Source organism: Sceloporus occidentalis, unplaced genomic scaffold, assembly GCF_023333645.1.
Source record: "Sceloporus occidentalis isolate IW3139 unplaced genomic scaffold, rSceOcc1.0.p SCAF_15, whole genome shotgun sequence".
NCBI lineage: Eukaryota > Metazoa > Chordata > Lepidosauria > Squamata > Phrynosomatidae > Sceloporus > Sceloporus occidentalis.
This window is the reverse complement of record NW_028316995.1, coordinates 4,368,350-4,394,021: the sequence shown is the minus strand read 5'-3', so window position 1 is coordinate 4,394,021 and position 25,672 is coordinate 4,368,350. Positions and strand designations below refer to the sequence as shown.

At 39.5% G+C, this 25,672-nt stretch overlaps 1 protein-coding gene across 1 annotated transcript in view; it reads left to right on the top strand.

The window, feature by feature from the left end:
* The window catches only part of LOC149303166 (potassium channel subfamily K member 12-like), a 38,358-nt gene extending 13,022 nt beyond the window's left edge, over positions 1 to 25,336 (top strand). Inside the window, exon 2 of the mRNA XM_089481645.1 lies at positions 24,444 to 25,336. Within this exon, the coding sequence (XP_089337771.1) occupies positions 24,444 to 25,336 (893 nt within the window). The remainder of the gene's footprint in view (positions 1 to 24,443) is intronic.
* Positions 25,337 to 25,672: the final 336 nt, after the last annotated feature.

The window sequence follows — 25,672 nt, the reverse complement described above, 5'->3', positions numbered from 1 at the left end:
GTTTTCTTTGCTTTTTTTTAAAGGGTTTACGTCCTCTTTATAATAGTGTTGTTTTTGTATGTATCAGTGTTCATACCCAACTGATAGCTTAATCCCACATTTTATCTAGAGGAAAAGAAAACATTTTTGTCTGATTTTGTTACTCACATAATTTGATTTCATATGCAAAACATCTATTAAACATGCAATGTCCACCCAAAATATTCAAATTGAATTAAATCATCTAAGTGCAAATGTACCTGCATCCAAAAAAGTTATTTATAGCCATGAAAGTTCCTTTGCTGACTCTGGAGTATTGGCATCATTTTCCAGTTGATAGGAGTGGTGGCCTGCTTGTTAAACACAAAGGACACACTCCAATACACAAATGTGTACTCACCAAAGTTCCACTCCATCGATACTAGGCCTCTTTGGAGCTCTACCAGGATTGCTGTATAAGCAGGTGAGTCTGCCACAGACTTACAGTTTTGTTTACTTAGATTAGTGGATCATAGTGTTCGTAGAACTCTCTAGGTTTTTCCTGTAGTCTCCCGGTGAAGTGTTGCTTTCCTGGGTCTCTGGGTCACTTCTTTCTTTTACAAGCAGGTGGGTAGCATTTGCCCATTTTCTCTTCTACGCATGAGCATCTGGAGATAGCCTTGCCTTTATGTAAGGCTATCCCCTCACCATACAGGGCAAGCTCCATTTATACAGCCAACTAGCCCTGAACTTAAATTAAGGGGCTCCCAAATGCAATCTCTACCTAGTCTTAGACCTCTCTGTTTAAATATGCAATTTCTGTAGAACCTCATTTTATGGCACTGTAGACTCTGTCACCACTATATAAATATTTGTCCTTCTTCTTTCATCATAAACTATATGGACAAAAGTATTGGGACAAATGACCATTACACCAACAGGGGCTTTGATGAAATTGCATTCTAAATACATAGACATTAATATGTAGTTGTTCTCCCCTTTGCTTCCACTCTCCTGGGAAGGTTTCCACAAGACTTTGGAGTGTTTTTCTGGGACTGTTCACCCATTAAACTAGTAGAGCATTTATGAGGTCAGGCACTGATGTTGGAAGAGAAGGCCTGGCTCGCAATTTCCGTTCCAGTTCATCCTAAATGCTCTACTAGATAAATGGACAAAACCCTCCAAAATCTTGTTGAAAGCCTTCCCAGAAGAGTGTATCTCACTTTTACTTCATGTCATTTACGCTTATGCCCCTTACAAATCCCTTTTCAAGTAATTTTTATGAAAATACAAAACAAAAGTAAACGTAAATAAAATATCAAACATATATGAGAAGATCATCAAAAATGAAAGCAAATACAATATACAATGTTCAAGGTAACCTCACAAATCCCAGTTCATCTATAATAGCTTTAAAAGAAACTTTAGTAATCTGACATATGCGCTGTTTGTGCCCAATGTCTGTCTCTGATCACTTATAATTTTTTTAAGAATACGTACTTCAATTACAATATAATTCAGCTCTTTTCTGATTTTATGACACCATACATAGCAAAGCATTCATTTTTCCATTTATACTACAATGTGAATGCTTACAAATTGTCTCTGTATCATGTGAATATTTTATTTTATATATTTGCAGCATTTAGTTCTTTTATTTTTAATAAATAAACTCCATCCATTATTCCATATCCACTAGAAATACAGTCATCACTTGGAATCCCTTTTTATACATTTACTGTGAAACCCTTGAGGCAGTCACATGCTTCTCTGGGTATAATAAACAGATAATAATGATCAAGGGACGTGTAATTGATTTTCTTGCAGGAATTTGCTCAATAAGGACGATTACACCTCCACAAAAGGTTGTCAGGAATATTCTTGTACTGAAAGTAGGACACAAGGAAGCCGCCACTAATTCCCTCCCCATTTTATTATGTTCTAAATACCTCCGGTTATCAACTAAATGGCCAGATAAGAAAAAAACATTTAAACAGAAGCAAAACGATAATTATTAAGTTCTGTTCTAGAGGGGAAAAAATTATATTATTATAATTAAAATAATATAATAAAATTATTATTAATTTTAATTATTATTATTATTATATTTTTTAACATTGTTGTTTCAATTCACTTTTCTGGTTACGGTGTTAAGGGAAAAAAAATCAATTATCTTTTTTTTATTTTTTTTACAAAAGATAATTTAGGACAAAATAGAGTTTTGAGACAAAAAAATGTTCTCTTGCAGTAATATTTTTGTCCCAGTGGTTACACTACAGATGCAACATAACGTCTAGGATTAAAAAAATAATTTCTAAAGAGGTGTTAAGATTTAGGTGATTTTTTATTTCCAAAAATTAGCTTGTGATCTAATTCAGTGGCCATTTTGTTTATTTGCCAACGATTATGTCGCCCCCATGTCACGTACCAGACAGGCTTCTACACATTGGGGTCACTGTCGGCTCCCCCTGGTCCGGGCACAGCGGACAGCTGCATGATTTGTTCGGGACTCAGACCGGCCCTGGGTAGTAGGCACACTTTTGTATAATATGTGTTATCACAGCAGTGAACACTGTTAATACCATAGCGATCTGCACATAATACTTACACCGGTATTAATACTTCTCGAAAATGATCGCAAATAAACGCGGCTGATAATGCAAATAAGTACAGGCTGGTAAAAATGAGTATTATGGAACCAGTGATTATCTCAGCGCATACTACCTCACCTGCCGCTTCGCATGCATGAATTGCTTTTGTGTGTAACAAACAGAGGATAGAAAGGAAAGCTGAAAACAAGCATTACGCATCCAGCATGTCACATAAAAGGCCTGTGTGCTTTGCTTTATATGAGGAAATAAAACAGATGGTAAAACCTAGATACCCAAACGTCCTATTAAAGAAAGAATGAAAAAAGAAACCTGCCTAGTTCTAAGCTATCAAGAATAAATAATAACACCCTATACACCATCACTGGATTACATTAACTCCACTCACAGCAATTTACTCTTTCAACAAGCCATTTTAGACCTGAGTTTGAGTTACATCATGGCTCGAGTTATGGCTCACGTCATCTTACCTTCTTCAAATTATTCATATATTAGCATTTAAAGGGATGATTGAAATACCATAATTGCTCAATTATAAGATGACCCCCTAAAATTTTAATATTAATTTAGGGAAAAAAAGAAAAAGCCTGAATATAAGATGACCCCATAGGAAAAATGTTTTACTAGAAAATATTAATTCACATGTAAACTATTTTTCATGTTTAATAAAAACTATGATTGAGAATTTTTGGGGTTTTTTTATTTCCTTTTATTTGCCAACCTGCACCGCAGTTATGCACATCTGCCCCACAGCTTGCTACTCTGCCCCACTTAGAAATGCCTTTTAACCCCCTATATGCCACTCTGCCTCCCTGATATGCCTCATACCTGCCTAAATGCCACTCTGCCTCCATGGTCACGTCACACCACATCGGCGCTCGGTGATAGAAGCCCCAGAGGAAGTGCCGGCAGCAGCGGAGGTTACCAGAGAGGAGGATCCAGGTTCCCTGCAGCGCTGTGGGGGATCTGGATCTTAGTCTTATAGTCAGACCTCTATTTGAGGCCTGATTATAAGACAGCCTCGAATATAAGACGAGGGGTATTTTTCAGAGCATTTGCTCTGAAAAAACCTCGTCTTATAATCGAGCAAATACGGTATTTAAATATTTATCAATGTACAGGAGGGAAGTTTATTTCAAAGCTGGAGTAATTATAGAACAAGAGGTCATAATCTAAAAGGGTCGGAGTTTTAGATGGAGGAAGTTTTGCTATACTGAGAGGGTGGTGGGTAAATAGAAAAGCCTCCCAGCAAAAGTGGTAGAAGTTAATACAGTAAAGCAATTGAAACATACATGAAATAGGCATATGGCTATCCTGAATCGATGACAAGACCAAGGACTGTGCTTCAGGTTTGAGTCTTTACAGCAGGAAAAAACAGACAGTAGATGGGCTGCGTTATTATTATCTTTTATTTATATAGCGTCAACAACTTATGCAGTTCTTACAATACATATATTGTATGATATATAAGGGTATGACAAAACTAAAATTGAGTAAAGATAGTCCTGCTTAAATGCTTACAATCTAGATGGAATGTGGTGTACAAATGGTTCTTAACTGTCAAATTATCTTTCTTTGTTTTGATGCCAGCTCATATTCCCATTCCGTTATTACTGCACATCATTTGTATATATTCCATAAAATATACAGCTCTATCATGTCTGTTTCTGGGTAACCTACCCAACTACAGTCTGCAGTGTTGCTGATTCAGCACCTTAAATGCAGCAGGTAATTCCTCCGGCATTCCAGTTTCTTTTGGAGGCTGGAGAAAGCCAAAGATTATTGGTGATCTGAGCATGCACGGGTCTGATAACCTTCATCCTGTATACACATAAGCACCATAACGGATGTGCTGCCAAGACACATACTCTAGGATGGCTGGCTGGATTTTTTGCTCATTCTTCCCGTCCCCTGTGAAATCCTGCTTTCACATGCCCATCATGTGCCTTACAGTCTACTACACATGCTTTACAGAACAATTACTACAAGAAAATAATTAGATATTTTTTCAGAAAGTAACCTCATCTGCCCAATTGCTAAATTGGGACTTGGCTTGCATTGTTTCACCGTACATCATCCTAAACCTAACCTGATGTAAGGATAAGGACTGCTCTTCCCTTACTATAGCTCAGAGTACAGACTGTCTTAGTATTTACCAGTCAGAGGAATCTAAACCATATGTTAATTATGAACAGGAATGAAGATATAATTTACTTTCTAAATACCAACAATAAAAGTTTTATAGTCTGCATTAAGTGTCTTAGGTTGACTTTTGTATGTGTTCATTTGTGTAATTACTTTAATATGTATTCACTAAACCTTAAATAAAGTAATCACTTAACATTAGGGGAAGTTGCAGCTTCAGATCTGCAGTAGAACTTGGCCCAAGGAGGAGCTCCATTGCCCAACACTTGAAGAATCCAATCAGTGGCAGGAAAACACTTCTGTTGAAATAATTTTCTGCACATGTGCACTGGGAGTCTCATTAATCTCCCATACCAGGAGTCTCATTAATCTCCCATACCAGGAGTCTCATTAGTCTTCCATCCCACATAGCACTGAGCTGCTGGAGCGGACTGGCAGTGAGTATATCAGCTGAACACATCTCCTGCAGACCAAGTAGCAGGAGGAAGGGCTGAATGAATACAAGAGTATCCCGTTATGAACCCTCCATGCATTTGCAAGGGTGACACAGAAAATATAAAGGGATCATTCTGCTATGATGATTGGAGTGTCCCTTTAAGACCTTTTTTATTTTGGTGCATGGAACACCCAGAGCTACCTTGAATCGATAATTGCAGAATGGTTATTGAACAACATTCCTAAAATATTCTGCTGTAAAACTCCCTGTAGCGCCGTTGCTCGATTGGCTCATTAAATAGGGGATCATTGATCACCTTAGCTGGCCCATTAACACAGTCTCCATAGTTTACTTCCACCTGACACCACGCATCTCTAAAATACAGAAGCAGGAGAGTGGTGGTGCGGTGGGGGCAGCACTGAGAATTAATACAGCACCATTACCACTTCTTCTGAATTGAGATTCTCAAATCATAGCTAAAACCAGACCAATATCTTAAAGAAAAACTTGACATTAATCAGTTGTGGATAAAAACTGCCTATATATTATTTAAAAGGCTCATATGCTAGATTTTATTGATACCGTCTATGATGATACCTCTTCTGTTTGGAAGGTGACATATCCCAGCATGAGCTAAACTCCACTGTCATCATTGGCTTTCTAATTTTTTAATTATGGTGGAAACAGAAATGATGAGGCGGTACAGATGAATTCCCAAAGTGCCCAAATAATACTGAATACCAAAATGGATAGACAGACTGTTTTAGAAACATCTCAAAAACTGCCATATGATGTGTTAAGAACATTAAGGCAGCATAGATATAGTTTTACAAATACTATGTTGTATCAGATTTGAACTGCAAAAAGCCATCAATAATACATCAAATAATATTCTGCAGCTGGAAAGATACAATTCTCCAGTCGCTTGTAAATGATGTATTTAAGATATAATGTATTAAAATTTAAACATGAAATAAAAATTGTGCATTTTAAATAAAAAATTTTATTCTCCATTTCATTTGCCAATGTTTTATTTAAATGTAATTGCCCTATCAGTCATTGAGATTTCTGTTTCCTAATAGTATGGTATTTTAATCTAAAAGTAGAAATAATGTAGAAATGAACCCTTAAGCCACCGGCGTGGGATGTGTGTATATGTGTCTGCATATATGTATGTGTCTATATATGTATGTATGTATGTATGTGAGCATGGATGTGTAATTGTGTGTGTGTGTCAGCATGTATGGGCATGTGCTTGTGTGTGAGCATGAATGTGTAGGTCTTTGTGTGTGAGCATGTATGTGTAGGTGTTTGTGGGTGAGATGGAGTGTGTGTTAGAATGAATGTGTACATGTGTGTTAGTGAGTATGAGTGTAAGTGTATTTATTTATCTGTGCCAGAGTGTATGTTGGAAAGGGGGGCAAGGAGCAAAAAAGGCACAGACAAGTTGTTTGGGGACAATGATGGCACAGTCCAGCTGTGAAGTTTGGTGCCCCCAGAACAATTTTGGTGCAAGGGCCCTGTACTTATGCCCCTGCTTCTCAACAGTATGATTAAGATGTTGCAAAATCATTGGGCAGCTTATTTTTATCTTGATTTTCTTTATCTTGATTGCTGTCTGAGTAGTGGATTCATAACTTGGTTATTTTATCTGACATATATATCATACATATCATATATGTCTATTCTAGTCGTCATACCCCTTGAACATATGTATTTTATTGTATATAATATTCAGCTAACTTCATTTTAGTAGAGCAGTAATGCTACAAAAAACTGTTCTAGACTTTTCATTATTTCCAACCAGTATCTTACATTCTGCACTACTGATGTTGCAATGAATCATAATTAAAGCATGTTAAGCTCTTAGTTTCCTAAGGAACCTGTTTATATGCTATATATTTTCCAACTCTCGCCATTATACATATTTCTAAATGCTAATCAACAGATTAGGGATTAGAAATAGTAACATAAAAATTAGAAAGGGCTTGTTTTTCAATCCTTATATTGAAAAACATGTTATCAATTCTATATGTCTTCTTCCATGCTATATTTGTAAAAAACAAAGACTAAACATGAAATAAGCAATAGCAATGTAACATGATAAATACATCGGCCTCTACCTACATTTCCCAGATGTGTTTTCTGCCTACAGTTTTCTTTTCTAGGACTATAATAGCAAAAATCCTTGGAAGGCTGCCCAGCTACCATGAATGTGATCCTTTATCCAAGTAAAGTCTGGCAGCATTCATCCCAGGGACCAAGTCAGGCTGTGAGGCCCATTAATAAAGCAGCCCAAAACACATCTGCCAGAAGAAATACTTTGTGTTCACAATCCAGTCCAGACCAAAACATTTTTAGAGAAAGAGAATGTATAGAAAATAAATAGAAAGTATAGAAAAAGGTCCAGTCACTGAAATGCCACCTAAAGTCCTTCTTCCTCTAGACATCATGGTGGCTATAAGTAGAATTACTCTAGAAGTTTCAGTCAGTGGCCCCAGATGATTAATTTTCACCAGCCAAAGGCTGTTTTCGGGCTTCACCGGGAATTAATAGATGCTGTCTGCCAAATAGCTCCATTGTATGGGCTGAGATTACTTTCTAATTTACTTACTCTGTGAAGACACAGACACTACACTGCATACTACTAAAAAACAGGCCAAAGGAAGAGGTGCCCCACCATCACGCTTTTGTGAATCATGGACTGGTTAGGTCAAGATGTAGTCATAACATGTAGCTTATGTAGTCATGTAATGTGATTGAAGCAACAATTTAGTTCGGAGTTTTAATACATTGGCAGCTATACTGACCATGTACTGCAAAACATCATTCAAAGATTTAGGTGTATTCCAAAGCAGAATATAAAATTAACCTGTTGTGTAGTAGCAAGAGGAATTGCTTACTTACTGTGTCATGGATTCACTGAATTGAGATTTTGTCAAAGAACTTTTAATAAGAGCTAAGCTGGTTTTACATAATACATAGATAATATTTCCTGAATATAATCTAAATTATTTATCTATGAATTATATAGGATCACCTATCCATTCTTGCAGGAGAAGCTCAACTTGGTTAAGCCTGGCTTTTCCTCCTTGCCGCTCGCATATGGAGAAGAAAGTATAGAAGGTAAAGATCTCTGGGCAAGTTCTTGGGAAATTCCCAGTGATGTGTTATGCAATTAATATTTCCATTCTGAATTGAAAGTCCCAGAAACAAGTAGTATTCCCCCAAACCCCTTCAAGAGCTCCATGGTTTTAGTCAGTATGAGAGTCTATGAGTTTATCTTGATTGGTGTAAAGGTTACACACAGATAGGATAATTAACCTAACTGTTGCCCACTATAGTTCTGTCACAGCTGAATTGAAATCGACATATTCTAGATAGAATAACATTACACTATATAATTAAAGTTAATGGTAGGCTTTGATACTGAGTAAATTAGAATGCCTTCAAATTATAGTGACATCTCTGTGCAGCAGAAAATATAACATCTAAAAAGACCAACAAAATAATAACTGTACTCCAAAGATGGCATTTGTAATCCACCGAGTTGACATATGTTCGCTTTAATGATAAAGGGGTGATCTGGTTTGTGCGTGAACAGCAAGTGACATCACACGCCACAGAAGCACCACATGTGACATATAGAGATGATGAAGGATGAAAGCAAGTAAATAAGTTTATTAGTAAGTGTGTGGGGGGCCAATTAAAAATTGAACTGCCTGGCTTTACACTTTCTGTTTGGAATTAAGAGTTCATCTGAATCTTATTTTTGAACTTTGGACATGTGGCTTGAACTTCAGTTTATGCCGGAGCCCAGCTGAGGTTAGCTGCAACATCTAAACTAGTTGATATACTATACAGATGAGATGTGTTGACTATACTAAAGTTCAATATGCTACCTCATGAAGCAGATCACTTTCTCAGATTATAAATGCTGCTTGTCGTAGCCTTCTCTAGGGCCAGCAGATTCAGTAACATTATTATAAAACGGGAGAATGAACACACACATAAGACATTCTGACGCGGAAAGAGAAGATGGCTCTGCTCTTTCAAGGTTATAATCATACTCGGAAACTTTCCAGGGTGGGTTACCCAGAAATATCACTCATCTGGTGCTTTGTGCAGGACTACCCATGTGGGTGGCAGGGCTATTGGTGCGTAGTGTGTGTGTGTGTGGGGGGGGTAGCTGCAAATTTGGCGGGAGAGGAGGTGAGTTTTATGAGTTTAATTATAATCTTTTAGGTATCTTACAATTCTAAGTGTATGATGAAGCTTGTTTTCAGTGTTTGTATGAAACTTACCATCTTACTGTATCTATGCATTTACAGTTGATTGTAAATGGGAGAAAGTAGGAGGTGAACCTTTTTGTCCAGACGCAAACCGCTTATCATTGAAGATCCTAGACCTGCGATACATGTAGTAGGAATGCTTGTGAGAGATCTACCTTCTCATCATGTCTCCTTTTAGCAACCCCACTTCCAAAATAAATGTAGAGCTTGTAGGAGCAATAAACTTGAATAGTAATTAGGATTTCCTTTGTAGACCATTGCTTTATGTTTTTTTGTTGCGTTGAACTTTTGAGAAAACTCAATGTACTTTCAATGATGTTGTTTGATCTCTCCAGTGCCTCGCAAGGGAGCGGCGAGAGGCATCCACTGACCACGTAGGCATGCACTAATCAGGCCAATGCGCCATTAGCATAAGATCTCATCAAATATAAGCCAGAACAAGGATATGTCATTACAAATGTAGAGAGAGACAGACAGTTCCACTTGGCGGAGAAAACTCTACTCATCCCTGAAAATTTTATAAAATCTTCTACTGGCAGCATATCTGTTTTTTTAAAGGTTATTTATTAAAGTTTAAATAGTGTATTATTCAAAAAAACCAAGAATATTAAACATATTGTTGTTGACGAATTCTGGAAGCTACAGTTATTCTCATATCAGAAAATGAATACAGTAACATTGCATTAAGTGTTTGGTTCTGGTATTGTTTAAGTCGTACACGTGCGATTCCCTAAGATGCTAGGCATCCTATTTATATTAATATATGACTAAATTAAACAGCAGCTAATGCAACAACAAGTAAAGCACGTATAATCTTATCGACCTCTGTAAATTCTGCCAGCGGAATAATTAAGGCATGTGAAATAAGTCCAAGTTTTTGTGGAGCACGGGGAATAGGAGATGTGTACTGAGAGAGGGAAAAAATAACGTATCACATATTTGAGATAGTTGTTATTCTAACATTATTTTTTTTTCTGCTATAGCCTCTGGGCTTCTAGCCTTATTAGTGTTCTATATAAAGCTGAAATGCAGTTTTGTCATTGCATTTCAAAAAAGGAAATAATTCAAAGAAACTGGAAATTTAAGGTTGTGTAGCTAAGTCACTGTCTCCGAGGACCACTTACAAGACAAACATCATAATAAAAAAGTGTTTTCAATGACTTTATCCCCAGGGTCCAGAGGTTGCCTGGTTGCAATTTAATTACCTTATCCTTCTTTTGAATTTACTTCATAAAAAGCTGTCAGTTTTCATTTCCTAACTAGTAATAATTAGAAAACAATCTGCTCCTCTTTTCATCTGACCTCATTCTGCATCATAAGAAGCCAAAGCATCTTAGAATCTTTTTCTCTATTTTATGTGCAAAAGATCCATGCCTATAAATTACTCACATATAAAAAAAATGGTTGATATAGATACACTAAATGATCACAAGTATGTGGAGACACCTCCTAATTATTGAGTTCAGGCTTCAACAGCTCAGCCATGAAGCAGTAGACCACGCACATTCGCAGAACGAGCCTAGGGAATGTAGCATGTAAAAAAACTCTATTGTCCTTTGTAGCATCACTCACTACATAGTTCCAAACTGCCTCTGGAAGTTACATGTGTCGCGAACATAGTGAAATGGGTTTCCATGGCACGAGCTGCCATTAGTATGCACAATACCAAGAGTCGGCTAGAGTGGTGTAAAGCACACCACCACTAGACTCTGGATGGAATTGTCCCCTGGACTGAATGTTGCCAACCCTCCCCTGCACCTGGACAACTTGTTCAGCAGGGGAAGCGTGTTGCAGGGAGTAATGAATCATGCTTCATTATCTGAAAGTCTGATGAATGACTTTGATGGATGCCAGAGCAACACCACCTATGGCGTGGGGCTGATTTTTGGGATTTGGGCTAGGCCCCTTATTTCCAGTGAATTATGCCTCCACGTTTGTGGCACCAGTTTGACCTATCGTGTTGACCAGCATTACTGTGCCTACAAACCAAGATCCGTAAAGAGATGGTTTGATGTGTTTGATACAGAGGAAATCGAGTGGCCTGCACAGAGGTCTGTCCACAAATTCCCATAGACATGCCCTAAACTTTAGTTGGAAGTTTTCCCAGAAGAGTGGAGTCTGTTATAGTTGCATATGAGAGGGCCAACTCCATATTACTGCCATGGTTTTGTAGTAATTTACACCTAGTGTGTGCAGCCCATTCGAATGTCAGCTGTACCATCAACTTCTAGAACCAGCTGTATCAGTACAGATCACGAACTAGAAACAATTGTCCAGCCCATGTTGGAATTAGCTGGGAGGTCTCCCAGTCATTTATGGAGACACAAGTCTTTTACAGGTTTTAGGGCATTGCTACAAATATAACAATTGTAGATGTTTCTATGTTAACCTGAATGGGCTTTGAGTACAGTGAACTATTCATTATATTCAACAAACATACATAATAAAATAAAGAAAAAATAAATTGTTACATGGATAAATGATGTGCAGCCAGTGGTGAGTATCACTCAAGGCCATACCATCATGTTGACCAGGTTACTCTTAGAAACAGGTTAAATGGCATATTTGTATTTCCATTAGCTCAGTTCCCAACCTCGGGGTTTTGCCCCCTAAGATCACTGATGCCCTTCTTTCCGGTAGACAACAGGCTTTCCACTTTGTAACATTTCTTTTATTCTTCTGGTCACTGCTGGCAATCTCTTGGAATTGCCGGGTTTACTATGCGTAATGCTGTGTGCACATACATAGATACTGAGGGCATGTGTTGGTAATGTGATGGAAATCTGCCATCCATGCCATCAGTGAGAAGGTAGAATGTTTGACACAGACTCACTCTACAGAGAATGGGAAGGCTGTGGGACATCTATAATTAGATAAGGAATTAAAATGTTCAAAAAGTTACATGGCTTTTCCTTGAAAGTACTAATTACAGGTTGGTAATAGATATTTAACATCTTTGAGTGTTTTTAGAAACTTTTTGGATTAAATTATGTATCATTTTGATCTATGGCACTTTGATGTTCAATAATACTAATTTTCTTGTCATAGACGTAGCAGGATGATTTGCGTGGTAAGCACTGAAATTTAAAACCTATTGAAGCCTATTCATGTTATTTTGTCTCTTTGTCAGATATAACTTAAAAAGCCATGTAAAGTAACATAATTGTTGTTTTTCCTGTAGTAACATACAACATCTGCTCCAGGAATGTCTTGCCGTAAAGCTGGGATCATATGAAGTGGGTTGTGATCTTTTGGTAGAGGATCATCATGGATGAGCTTATGGTGAGGACTAGGATGTTAGGATGTGTTTTTTTGTAATTGAAATATATTTTTATCTTGAGTAGTATGAAGTATATTAAAATAGTAACTAGATTCCAGAACCATTAAGCAGAAAAGGGATTTTTAGTGAAACGTGCTTGCCTGTGAAAACATTTTTGCCCACTACCTAAAACTTTTTCTTGTAGCAGTTCTTCATATAGCCACCAGGATGTCTAGAGGACTTTAAAGGCACTTCAGTGATGACTGGATCTTTCTGCATTTTGTATGTGTTTTCTTTATGTTCCCTTTCTGTAAATGTATGGATCATACAGATGGAGCATTCTCTGCTTTTGGCTGGAGTTGTCCCCTGGACTGAATATTGCCAGCCTTTCCCTGTAACTTGTCCAGCTCTTGAACACCGAAGGCAGTCACTGAAAAAAAAGGACTGCGAAGTCCATGTAGTCTGCTGTAATACCTTAAAGGGAAATCTCACCAATTAAAAATACTTCTTCAAAGTATTTTTTTTTTAACAGAGCAAGAAATCAGCACGTACCCTGCAAACAACATTCAAAAAATACCTACCTCAGGCATAAATATTGGGGATTCCGTCACACTATATGGTTAGCTTAGCTCGCCGCTACTTGAATTTGAATGTTATTTGCTGGGCATGTGCTCATTTTTTATGCTCTTTAGTTTTGTGTTATGCTTAGGAAGAATTTTTCGCCTTCTTAACCTCATTTATTACTGGTTATCGAGCATAGTGGAATGTTATAAAAAGTGTTATCATCTCCTGGGATATGAACCCAGATTTTATTGCCTTTGGCTCTGCCTTCCAGACCAACTGGGATACTTGCTTTGAGCTCACATCAACGTCATTGACAAATGTGACCATTCTTGTGAAATAATTTCCACTAACTTTACCTTCTTCTTATTTAATCCTATATATATATATATATATATATATATATATATATCAATATATCATCCACCAGCTCCGTGATGTCGTCATGGAGGAGTGGAAGAGGACTCCAGTGGCAACCTGTGAAGCTCTGGTGAACTCCATGCCCAGGAGGGTTAAGGCAGTGCTGGAAAATAATGGTGGCCACACAAAATATTGACACTTTGGGCCCAATTTGGATATTTCCACTTAGGGGTGTACTCACTTTTGTTGCCATAGTTTAGACATTAATGGCTGTGTGTTGAGTTATATTTGAGGGGACAGTAAATTTACACTGTTATACAGGCTGTACACTCACTACTTTACATTGTAGCAGAGGGTCAATTCTTAAGTGTTGCCCATGAAAATATATAATAAAATATTTACAATAATGTGAGGGGTGTACTCACGTTTGTGAGATACTGTGTGTGTATATATACTAACTAGAGTGATTTGAGCAACATAAGTGGGGGTTGTTGTGATTCCAATGCTATCGCTTCCCATTACTGATCCGTGGCCAGATTAGTTTAAGCGCATCCTTGGACAAAAGAAAAACTATAGCAACACCAGCATGTATTGTCTTTCTGACAGGAGAATTATTGTTGTTGGTTCCCAGCAGAATTCATTACTTTCGGTTGTGTGGTTTATTGAGTGAGTGCCTACACGTAGACCAAGAAACAATAATGGTGCCGCTAAAGGTTGTGTCGTCACAAGTACAGATGAGTCATTCACTGCTTTTGTGTGGGGAATGAGTTTAGAATCTCCAATTGTTGTCACAGGAGCAAAATATGTATGTAGCCGGGATAACTGCACACAATCACTGGTGCTAATCCCAATGCTTAAAAAAGCCTGTGACATTTATAGAGCAATTAGTCAAGCGTCTGCCTACCATTGATCCGAAACTAAGGATATTATACATGTGGTCTCAGGGAATGGCATTGAAAATACGACACCTAAAAATTCCATTTGCACCTGTCAGCACGCGACACGTACCGCTCAGCAGCGTGCAGGATTTACATGATGGTGGTGGGCAGGGAATAAATTAGACATGGCATATTTTATGTTATACACAACATGAATTCATTAAATATTCTGGATTCTGCCTACTGCTGTGTCCCGCATGGAGTCTGGTTTAATCCATTCACTAAATTTAATGTAAACAAGGGTTTGCACTACACTACTGTTTTATGGGAAGGGATCAAACTAATAAAGTCTGAATATTTCGTTGTCATATAGCTGATATAGCGGAGCTGATCAATAGCTTATTAAAATAAATAATTATATTTAATATAGAAGGCTGCAGTTCCCCTTTATCACCTTAATTTGTTATGTTGTAGTAGTCTAGCTGATTATAAACGCTACTCCAGAAAAGGTAATAATCTCCTCCAGGTTTCTTGTTAAAATGATGCCCTCCGACCTGTACTAACATCCGAGGCAGCTGTCTTTCTTTATTGAGGCTGTAAATTGTACCGATACCTATTACATTGCTTCGGTTTATATGTCTGCAGCTCTCAGCTGCTAAAGAATAAAGTATTTCCTGAAATAAAATAGCCTGCAATGAAGACTTTCACCAGCAGATACTGAGCGTTTCATTCAAATAAGTTTAGGTAACATTGTTTCTGCTCCTTTTTTATTTTACAATGTATTTTGTAGGTCACAATTTTAAAGTGTATAAAGCAATTCTTATTGCAATACCACATAAAAAAGGAAAAGATATTATATTTCATATGACAATCAATAACTGTAACTTGGGCCTGATTTTTATTTTACTTAAATTACCTTTATTGCTAAATATTACATTTGCTCTTGATGGAGAATAATCAATATGCTTACTAAATGGTTGTGCTATCTGCCTGTGTCAGTGACTTCAAAATTAGACTATTTTTCCAGATACTATTTCGTCTTGTTTACTTTTTGTGTAAGCGGATCTAGAGAGGAGTTATATGTGGCAATCAAATGTTATGGGCCAAGAGCCATTCTAGGTGTGCATTTAAAGCATAGTAATCCATAGGCCTACGGTGACAATGTATCCTGGATCACCTGCCACAGTCCTGCATTTTGAGGCACCTTCATTCCGGGACAGTGTAGTGTCCCAGAATAAGCTCTGTCGGTGTGCCGCTCTACACACTGCAGTGCACACGAATGAATAAGCTTTTTATTGGACAGTGAGTGGATTTCTTCGTGACATCATTGGATGTTACATCAGCGGATATAATGGGAGAGTGAGTGACACAGTGTAGGAAGTGTCACTCACAACTCCTAGTCTAGTAGCACTGCCTATGGTTTTTTGAATAGCACTTAGCAGCTCAGCCTCTGGGTGGCAGGTAGCAGCTCAGCCTCTGGTTGGCGGGTAGCAGCTCAGCCTCTGGTTGGCGGGTAGCAGCTCAGCCTCTGGTTGGCGGGTAGCAGCACAGCCTCTGGTTGGTGGGTAGCAGCTCAGCCTCTGGTTGGCGGGTAGCAGCTCAGCCTCTGGTTGGCGGGTAGCAGCTCAGCCTCTGCTTGGCGGGTAGCAGCTCAGCCTCTGGTTGGCGGGTAGCAGCTCAGCCTCTGCTTGGCAGGTAGCAGCTCAGCCTCTGGTTGGCGGGTAGCAGCTCAGCCTCTGGTTGGCGGGTAGCAGCACAGGCTCTGGGTGGCGGGTAGCAGCTCAGCCTCTGCTTGGCGGGTAGCAGCTCAGCCTCTGCTTGGCGGGTAGCAGCTCAGCCTCTGCTTGGCAGGTAGCAGCTCAGCCTCTGGTTGGCGGGTAGCAGCACAGCCTCTGGTTGGCGGGTAGCAGCTCAGCCTCTGGTTGGCGGGTAGCAGCTCAGCCTCTGGTTGGCGGGTAGCAGCTCAGCCTCTGGTTGGCGGGTAGCAGCTCAGCCTCTGGTTGGCGGGTAGCAGCACAGCCTCTGGGTGGCGGGTAGCAGCTCAGCCTCTGCTTGGCAGGTAGCAGAACAGCCTCTGGTTGGCTTTACATGTTTGCTGCTGGCTGCTGCACTGAATCACCTCACACTGAGCCAGCACCTGGTTGTTGAAGCCAAAGTATTATTCCAGCAAGTATTCCCATATACCACTAAACTTAAAACAATACACAAATATCAAAGCGCTTGTCTTTGGAATTAAATTTTACCTTTTCTGCCTAATGACAGGTGAGACCTAATTTTGTGCAATCATAAGCTACCAGCTCCCGGAAAGTAACCCTCAACAGCATGTAATTTGGTGGACTTTAGTAATGACAATAGTCATTGGCCAGTCCGAAGCATAACTTTGATGCAGAAAGTAAGTGACTGGAGAAAGTAAGTGTCCCTGAATGGCAGGTAGGGAATATGGTCACCCTACATAAGGCATCTGATTAAATGCCCCATTGAATTAATAAATTAGCACTGGGCTTGGGGCATTAGTCATTGCCCTGTATACACAGTGACCAGTCCAGGCCTGAATGTGTCTACTAAATGTTCAGGTAGAATATCAAGGTTGAAAGTGATTGTTAGTGTAAAGCACTGTGTGTTCTATTAGTCTAGAAATACAATCCTAGATTTTGTATTTAGCACACAAGTTATTTTTATCCGCGTTGCACTGTGCTCCAATTGTTCACTCAGATAAAAGTGTTTCAGGGCCTACTCCAGTACAGTCCCAGAGATCAGTGGCGTCTCCAGGTTTCATATTTAGGGGGGGCACATGGGGGGCCAGGGACCAAAGTAGGGGGGCCAATTATAAAACGGTACATATACACTATATATATATATATATACACACACACACACGTTAGACGTGCATTTTTAACTACATAATATGCACTTATCTCTTTGAAGTAAAGACTGTGATTAAAATATGATTTCAAAATAACAGCTAAAGTGACAGTTATTTTTCATTCTTTAATATTAGCCCCTGCTGACAATATATATAAATATTAGACCCTGCTTCCGATATATATTAATATTAACCCCTGCTGCGGATATATATTAATATTAGCCCCTGCTGCGGATACATACTTATATTATACCCTGCTGCCGATATACATAGAAATTATACCCTGCTGCCAACATATATTAATATTAGCCCCTACTGCCGATATATAGTATTAGTCCCTGCAGCCAACATATATAAATATTAGCCCCTGCAGCCAATATTTATTGATAATAGGCCCTGCAGACAATATATATTAATATTAGCCCCTGCTGCTGATATATATAAACATTAGTCCCAGCTTCCGATATATATTAATATTAGCCCCTGCAGCCAATATATATTAATATTAGACCCTGCTGCCAATATATTTGCCACACTGACTGCAGATCAGGGGAAGACAGTGAGAGTCAGTGCAGTGTTCCCTCCTTCTGACTGCACCGTGACATTGAGAGGTCCTCCCCCTCATTCACTAAACCATAGCGCTCTTTTACTTACACCCTGTAGTTCAGGTATAGATCAAATAAACAACACATGGAAACAGCACATGCAACTGAATGAGATTAAAAAAAAACTTGTATTTGCAGGTATACATAAATAATGTATGGAAACATAGCATTGCAGGTATAAACCAACAGAACACACAAACCCAGCATTGCAGGTATATATCAACTGGAAATCACATGTACACTCAGCACTGAAGGTTTAGATCAAATAATCAACACATGGAAACAGCACTCCAGGTATTGATCAACTGAATAAGACATGCAAATCCTATATTTGCAGGTAAACATTAATAATGTATGGAAATATAGCCGATACAGATGAACAGAATGACACAAAACCCAGCTTTGCAGATATAAATCAATTGGAAATTACATATAAACTCTGCATTAAAGGTATAGATAAACCCCCCTAAATTACAGGCATAGATCACTGGTCACACACCCCAAAGCCAGCCCTGGTGTCCACGCTGCCCACATAGAACCTGACCAGCACCTAAGTTACACATTATGTCAACTTTGTCCCCAAACAGCTGAACGTACGCCGTTTTTGTCCCATAAAGACCTCTCCCTCCCAATCTATCCTATCTACCCCCTCTCCCTCCCAATCTATCCTATCTACCCCCTCTCCCTCCCAATCTATCCTATCTACCCCCTCTCCCTCCCAATCTATCCTATCTACCCCCTCTCCCTCCCAATCTATCCTATCTACCACATCTCCCTCCCTATCTACCACATCTGCCTCTCTATCTACCACATCTGCCTCCCAATCTATCCTATGTACCCCCCTCTCCCTCCCAATCTATCCTATGTACCCCCCTCTCCCTCCCATCTACCCCCCTCTCCCTCCCAATCAATCCTAACTATCCCCTCTCCCTCCCAATGTATCCCATCCACCCCCATCTCCCTCCCAATCTACCCCCTCTCCCTCCCAATCTATCCTTATCTACCCCTTCTCACTTCCTATCTACCTCTTCTCTCTAACCCCCTCCTAACTTTCTAACCCCCCCTTTGAAGTTCACTTACCTTGGGCTTGTCCAGCGGTGAGATCGCGAGGTCTCTGTATCCCTGGTTCTGCCGGCTTCACTGCTGGGCGCCGGATATGACGACATATACCGGCGCTCGGCTTGAAATGCCGGCACTGCGAACCAGGAAGAGGCCTCGCGGTCGCGGAGAAGAGTGAGAGGCGCCGAACGGTTGCTGAGAACTTATTCCTCAGCAACCGCTCGGCGCCTCTCACTCTCTCCTCCGGGTCTATTAAAAAAAAAAAAAAAAGACGGCGTTTCAATTGGGGGGGCACACCGGGGGGCACAGCATGATGTAGGGGGGCCATGGCCCCCTCTGGCCCCCCCTGCCGACGCCACTGCCAGAGATAAACATCAACAAATTGACAAGTCTGAACCTGTGAACAAATACAGACAGGGATTAATGCAAATACTCTGTTAGCTGGAGTCTAAAAAGAAAGCATGCTTGTATCTTGCAAACAGAAAGAGATAATATGCAGAGTTCACACACTGTTAAGCAAAACACTGATTTTATTCAAGTTAAGTGTACGATAGGATTAGTGCTGTCAGGGAGTCCTATCAAATAATACCCATGTTACAATTCTTAAAATGAAAACAATCAGTCATTGTCAAACAAATCCCAATAAATCCTGGATTGAACATACCTTTAAGGGACAGTTGTAACGTGCATAACGTAAACAGACTAGGGTACCTTTGACATTAATGCCTGTCTGGTTCCTTCATCCTTGAAGATGATCCTTGTCATTCGGTAGGAAACCATTCACATGCCCTGTGGATATAATGGTGCTACCTGTTTTAGAAGGCAGATAGCAGCTATGAGTACGCTAAATACCATTACATAAGTTATAGTGGGTGATGGAAAAACCCTTCTGGGTAGGCACATGCAAATAAGGTTAACTTGTATATTCATTTTATACAAGTTAACCTTATTTGCATGTGCCTACCCAGAATCCCTTGTGGTTGTGGCAGCACCATAAGATTTCTGAGGGTAAAATAAGCCTTCTGGCTTGTCTGGTGTCTGTAGATGAGTGTTTAATAATACTTCTACTACCCCTTAACTTTGAGTAGAAGGGTTTTCCATCACCTTTACCCACCATAACTTATGTAATGGTATTTCTTGGCTACCTCAGGCCTCAACTATCAAGCCAGTATCACAACCTCATGCTGACGAGTCCCATTAAGGTGAAAACAGCTGTTCATGAGTGGTGATCTGGCTACTGCATCTCTTCCTGAGTTTTGTCTAAAGGCTGTCTTGTACAGCGGGCAATTACTTTCAAGGGATCCATGTATAAAGTGGATATGGAGGCAAAGGTGATAGTTGTTAGCCTTATTTGCATGTGCCTACCCACAATCGCTTGTGGTTGGGGCAGCACCATGAGATCTCTGAGAGAAAAGCCATCTGGTGTCTGTGGATGAGTGCTTAAAAGTATGCAAAATATAAATAGATCAGTCTGAGCTGGAGCACAGCTAGCTTGAATGCCTCCTATTGTTTATAAACGTTGGTCCTCACAAGCATGCATATTTCCTTATGTCGCTGGGAAATCAGGCTCAGCTCATGAGTGGCTTAACACATCTAGCCCCAGGGTTGGCTGGACCACCTCCTTAGCTTGTGCCACTCTAGCAACCAGCTTCTCTATAAAACACCAGTGTCTTGAATCAAATGCTGCTTGTTTATTGAGATCAATAGTTAGCGGAATGCTATCAAGTATTACTAAAAGTCCTTGGTCACCAACAAAGTGCGGTAGCAAATGTGTAGAAGATCACAAAATAAACATTTCAAATTGTGACCCTTTTTAACCGGGAGACTGAGCTTGATATTGACCCTTGTGTATATCACCATTTCCCTCCAGGCTAAATTCCCCCAACAGTCCACTCTGCCTCCTTTGTGACACTGTCATGCACTCTATAGTCACAAGAAATACATTCAGAGCAATGACTTAAAATGGGTCCCTGTAGTGGTGGGGGAACTGAGCTGTCCTAGGCCTGATTAAGGGCAGCACTCCCAACAGCACCCTCCGCAACCACAATGATATAATGTCATATCTCTGTGCTCTCCCTATTAAGGAAGTTTATTGAATATATTTTTTGTTTCTTTTATAAAAATACTTTTACAAAGCAATTAGTCACTAGCACTCTTATTAATAATAAAAAGTACCCAATGTATATTTAATAACACTATTAGAATAAAACCATCCTCTCAAAAAAATTGAATGATGACACCACATCCCTGACAAAGCTCACCCTGACAGTAACCGTATTAGCAAATAAATACAAATTAATAGAAAAAACCAAAAATAAATAAATACCTGAAACAGTCTGCCTGTGCCACCTCTGCCCCTGAAGCAGTCTGTCTGTGTCACCTTTGCCCCTGAAACAGCCTGCCTGTGCCAACTCTGCCCCTGAAACAGCTTGTCTCTGGAAAAAAGCCTGTCTTTGCCAAGTCTGCCCCTGAAACAGCCTGTCTGTGCCAACCCTGCCCCTTTAGCAGCCTACACGTGCCACCTCTGCCCCCCCAAATCAGCATGCCTATGCCACTCCCCCCCAATTAGCCTGCCTTTGCCACCTCTGCCACCCCAATCAGCCTGCATGTGCCAGCTATGTCCCCCATAATCAGCCTGCCTGTACCATTTCACCCCCTAAACAGTAACTTACTACTAACTTCATTCAATCACCCACTAACATTCATTCACTCACTCACCCATTCACTCTCCTGCACCCACTTACCTCTCTTACTGATTTCCCTGGTCCGGGGGCTGCAGGCCTGCGTTAGGCAGCCATCAGGCCAACAGGCACCCCCTGATGAGTGGCACCCAGGGTGGACCGCCACACTTAGGCTACTGTTTATATAGCACCAGCAGATTCTATAGCGCTGTTACAATCAAATAAATACATTAAAATCACAAACAATAACAAACTGGTACAAAAAGAGAAGAGGACCTGCTCTTGTAAGCTTATAATCTAGTCAGTGGTTGAGGGGGAAGTCAAACAGTAGGAGTGAACAGCTTGGATGGGGATGATCTAAAAAGGTTGTTGATCATTCAGATAGCTTGATTACAATTGATTAGGATTGATTCTGTCTAATAAATAAAAATCAATACTTCTTTAAATAGAATTTATTACCTGCATATGAGTCTTAAAGTGGCTTAATTCATCTTTAAAAATGTCCCAAAATGCATCTGCAAAGTAAATTACAGTTCTTCCAGTGTCCATATGACAGTATTTTAAATCTAATTCGGGTGATCCACAGTCCAGTGAATACAGATGTACACTTATGCAAAGACATATAAATCGGCAGAGCAGCACTTGTTCCACGGAGCTCTTCCAAGTTCACGCAACAAACAATCCCATCTTCTGGGGGCGAAAATGTCCACATTATATCTTCGTCTATTCGTGTCCCACAGATGTGTTGCCAGTGAGTTTTGTTATTTCATTTCATATTATACTGGTTCATATGTTTTCTATGGAAAGTTCTGTGGCAGAAGGTTTGATATTATCATTGACAATGTGCCAATGGTAACCTACGTATAACCTGCTTTAAGACAGTGGTAAGCCCAGGACAGAGGGACAACTCTATTCTCTATCCTACATAATATGTATGTAGGTTGAGACAAGTGCCAGAGTAATGTTATATCATAAGACCCTTATGTCGCATATTGTATTGATGGAGTGAGACTACTGAATAGTGTTGTCGTTAGCTGCTGGATAGCATTGTACACGTGATGTTGTTGCTGTTGGATAGTGTTGCGTGTGGGTGGAGGAGAAGCTGCAGGAAAGTGCTGTGTGTGTGTGTGTGTGAGAGGGGGAATTATGAAAATAGGGAGAGAGGAAATGGAGAGAAGAAAGCAAGAGCAAAGAAGGAATCGGAGAGGAGACAGGAATAGAGACAAAGAGGGGAGGAGGGAGAGAGGAAAGAGGTGATACATAGTGAAAATGGAAATAAAGAAAGGGGGTAATATAGACAGACAAGAGAAGTAGACAGACACAAGACAGAAAGAAGAAAAACACACATATTCAGACTCAATCAATTACTCTTATCTTTTAGGCACCAGGCTCCACGCAAGTATGCAACCCTACTGACTGCCTTCCTCACGGCTACAGCAGTCTGCAAGACTTCTGCTGCTATGCCCCGCCACCATCCAAATTATCCATTATAGTACCAGGGGCTCACAAAGCTAGGGAGCGTGTGCCTAAAGATCAGTCTGGCACTGCTTGGGACCATCAGAGTTACCAGAATAGACTACTGTGGAGTCTAATACCTGAATGAAGAGTCAGGGACCGACAGTAAGATTCTAATGCTATCCTTACTTAGTGCTCATAGGAAATTACAAAAAATCATTCTATGTCTTCGATGGAGGCAGACATAAAGAGTAATGTGGGAAACATAAATCTGAATAAATTACAAGCATTGATGATAATAAAACCAATGGATTATTTTATATGTGTCAGTTCTTTTTTAGTGTAGCCTACTTAGATAAATTTGCTGCTAGTTAATTGGAATTGTAAGTCCAAAACAAAATGACGGGTCCTGAAGTAACAATTGTAATTAAGCATATGGACTTTTGGGGTGTTATTCCCTTCTGAGATTTTTCATGGTAATTTTTGGTTCATTTGTGTAATTTATACCAACAAAAATGTATCATCGCTTTTAGTGCTTAACTGCTTATTATGCCTAACACTTATTCTGAGCCAAGAATATTAACAAATTTGCTGGAGCAAAGTGACTGTGAATTCATTTTTTTATCTGAATAACGAGTTTGAATTAATGGACCATATTGCGATATTTTAACTGTGCTGTCTTTTTCTTTGGAAACCTCATCTTGAATTAACTGTTAAAACATGGCATCATTATCAGAGCTTTGATGCCAAAAATAAATCTTGAATTAAAGAGTGAAATATTCTTTTCGTCCTTTGAAAATAGATGTGTTTGTGGTATCTTGCAAAAATAATTTCTGCTGCTTAGTTTTAGATATAGTACAAGAGAAGAAAGATATTCATAATAGTTGCAAGCAGAATTTACTTTATCGTACTTAACTAATTATAGCGAGTTGGCTATGAAAAATACAATGTATTGTTTTCAATAAATTCATTGGTTTTGAAATTAGTTGTATTTAAAGCTGTGAGATTAAAATATATTATGAAAATTTCTACCAAATAACATAACAAGTATGGACGCATTTCTCTACCTCCTAAGAGAGAGAAAGAGAAGACTAGATAGAGTAATGCTAGGTAACCGGTTGGTGAGCCATTGCTGCTGATTGACCTGGTCCTGTACCTAAACCTGTGAAATCATCAAGATGTCTGTTGTATACTTAAATACAAGAATTCCGAACCAATGTAATTCTATGTTAAAACATTTAATTTTGTAATTAATTCTCTGCAACTGTCTCTGTCCCTGCAGGTTTTGGGATGACCACTCCAGCCACTGTCACCGGGAAAGTATTTCTCATCTTTTATGGCCTCTTTGGATGTGCTGGAACCATACTGTTTTTCAACCTTTTCTTGGAAAGGATAATATCACTTTTGGCTTTTATAATGAAATCTTGCCATGAAAGGCAACTGAGGAGAAATGGACTTCTGCCACCCACCGTTCGAAGAGGATCATCCGTGTCAGAGGTGGACAGTCTTGTTGGATGGAAGCCCTCGGTGTATCACGTTATGCTGATCCTGGGCATTTTTGCCATAACCCTTTCTTGTTGTGCATCAGCCATGTACACACCTGTAGAAGGATGGAACTACATTGATTCCTTATATTATTGCTTTGTCACTTTTAGCACCATTGGCTTTGGAGATTTGGTAAGCAGCCAAAATGCAGAGTACCAATATCAGGGATTATACAGGTTTGGAAATTTCATGTTTATATTTTTGGGAGTATGTTGCATTTACTCTCTTTTTAACGTCATATCGATTGTAATCAAGCAAGTTTTAAACTGGCTTTTAAAAAAATGTAGGTACAGATGCTGCTATAAGTGCCATAAATCAAATGCCCGTCTTGGGCGCCGCAATGCTATTACTCCAGGAGCTCGGTTCCGCAGGAATCCCCTGTCTGTTGACACAGAAAATTTTGACAGCGACACAGAGGGCAGGAGACTTTCTGGTGAGATGATCTCCATGAGAGACCTTACAGCATCAAATAAAGTATCTCTTGCCATTCTGCAGAAACAGTTATCTGAAACAGCCAATGGCTACCCTAGAACTGTGTGCATGACTACCAGGCAAAATGGATTCTCAGGAGGGGTCGGAGCACTAGCCATCATGAACAATAGGTTGGCAGAGACAAGTGATTCTAGGTAGAGTTTTTCCAACTTTCTCTAATATTTCCAGTTCCTTTTTTTTTCTTAAATAAAATTTGCAAAAATTATGATTTTTTTCCTTAAAATTTACATGCTCCAAAAAAACTACCCATCTTCTTCTCACTAACAACATTTTCCATTTCTCAAGTTCTACTCCGCTAACATTTATTCACTTATTGGGTGTAAAAAGAAGTCTTCGACAAATGAATACTTTAGTTTTTTAAATGTTTTATTTTCTTAATGCTTTACTTGATGGTCATTGAATATAATCGTGTTGAAACATGGAGATCCCTAGAAGCTGGATACGTAAAGGTTGCTTACCTTCCAGTATTTGCCA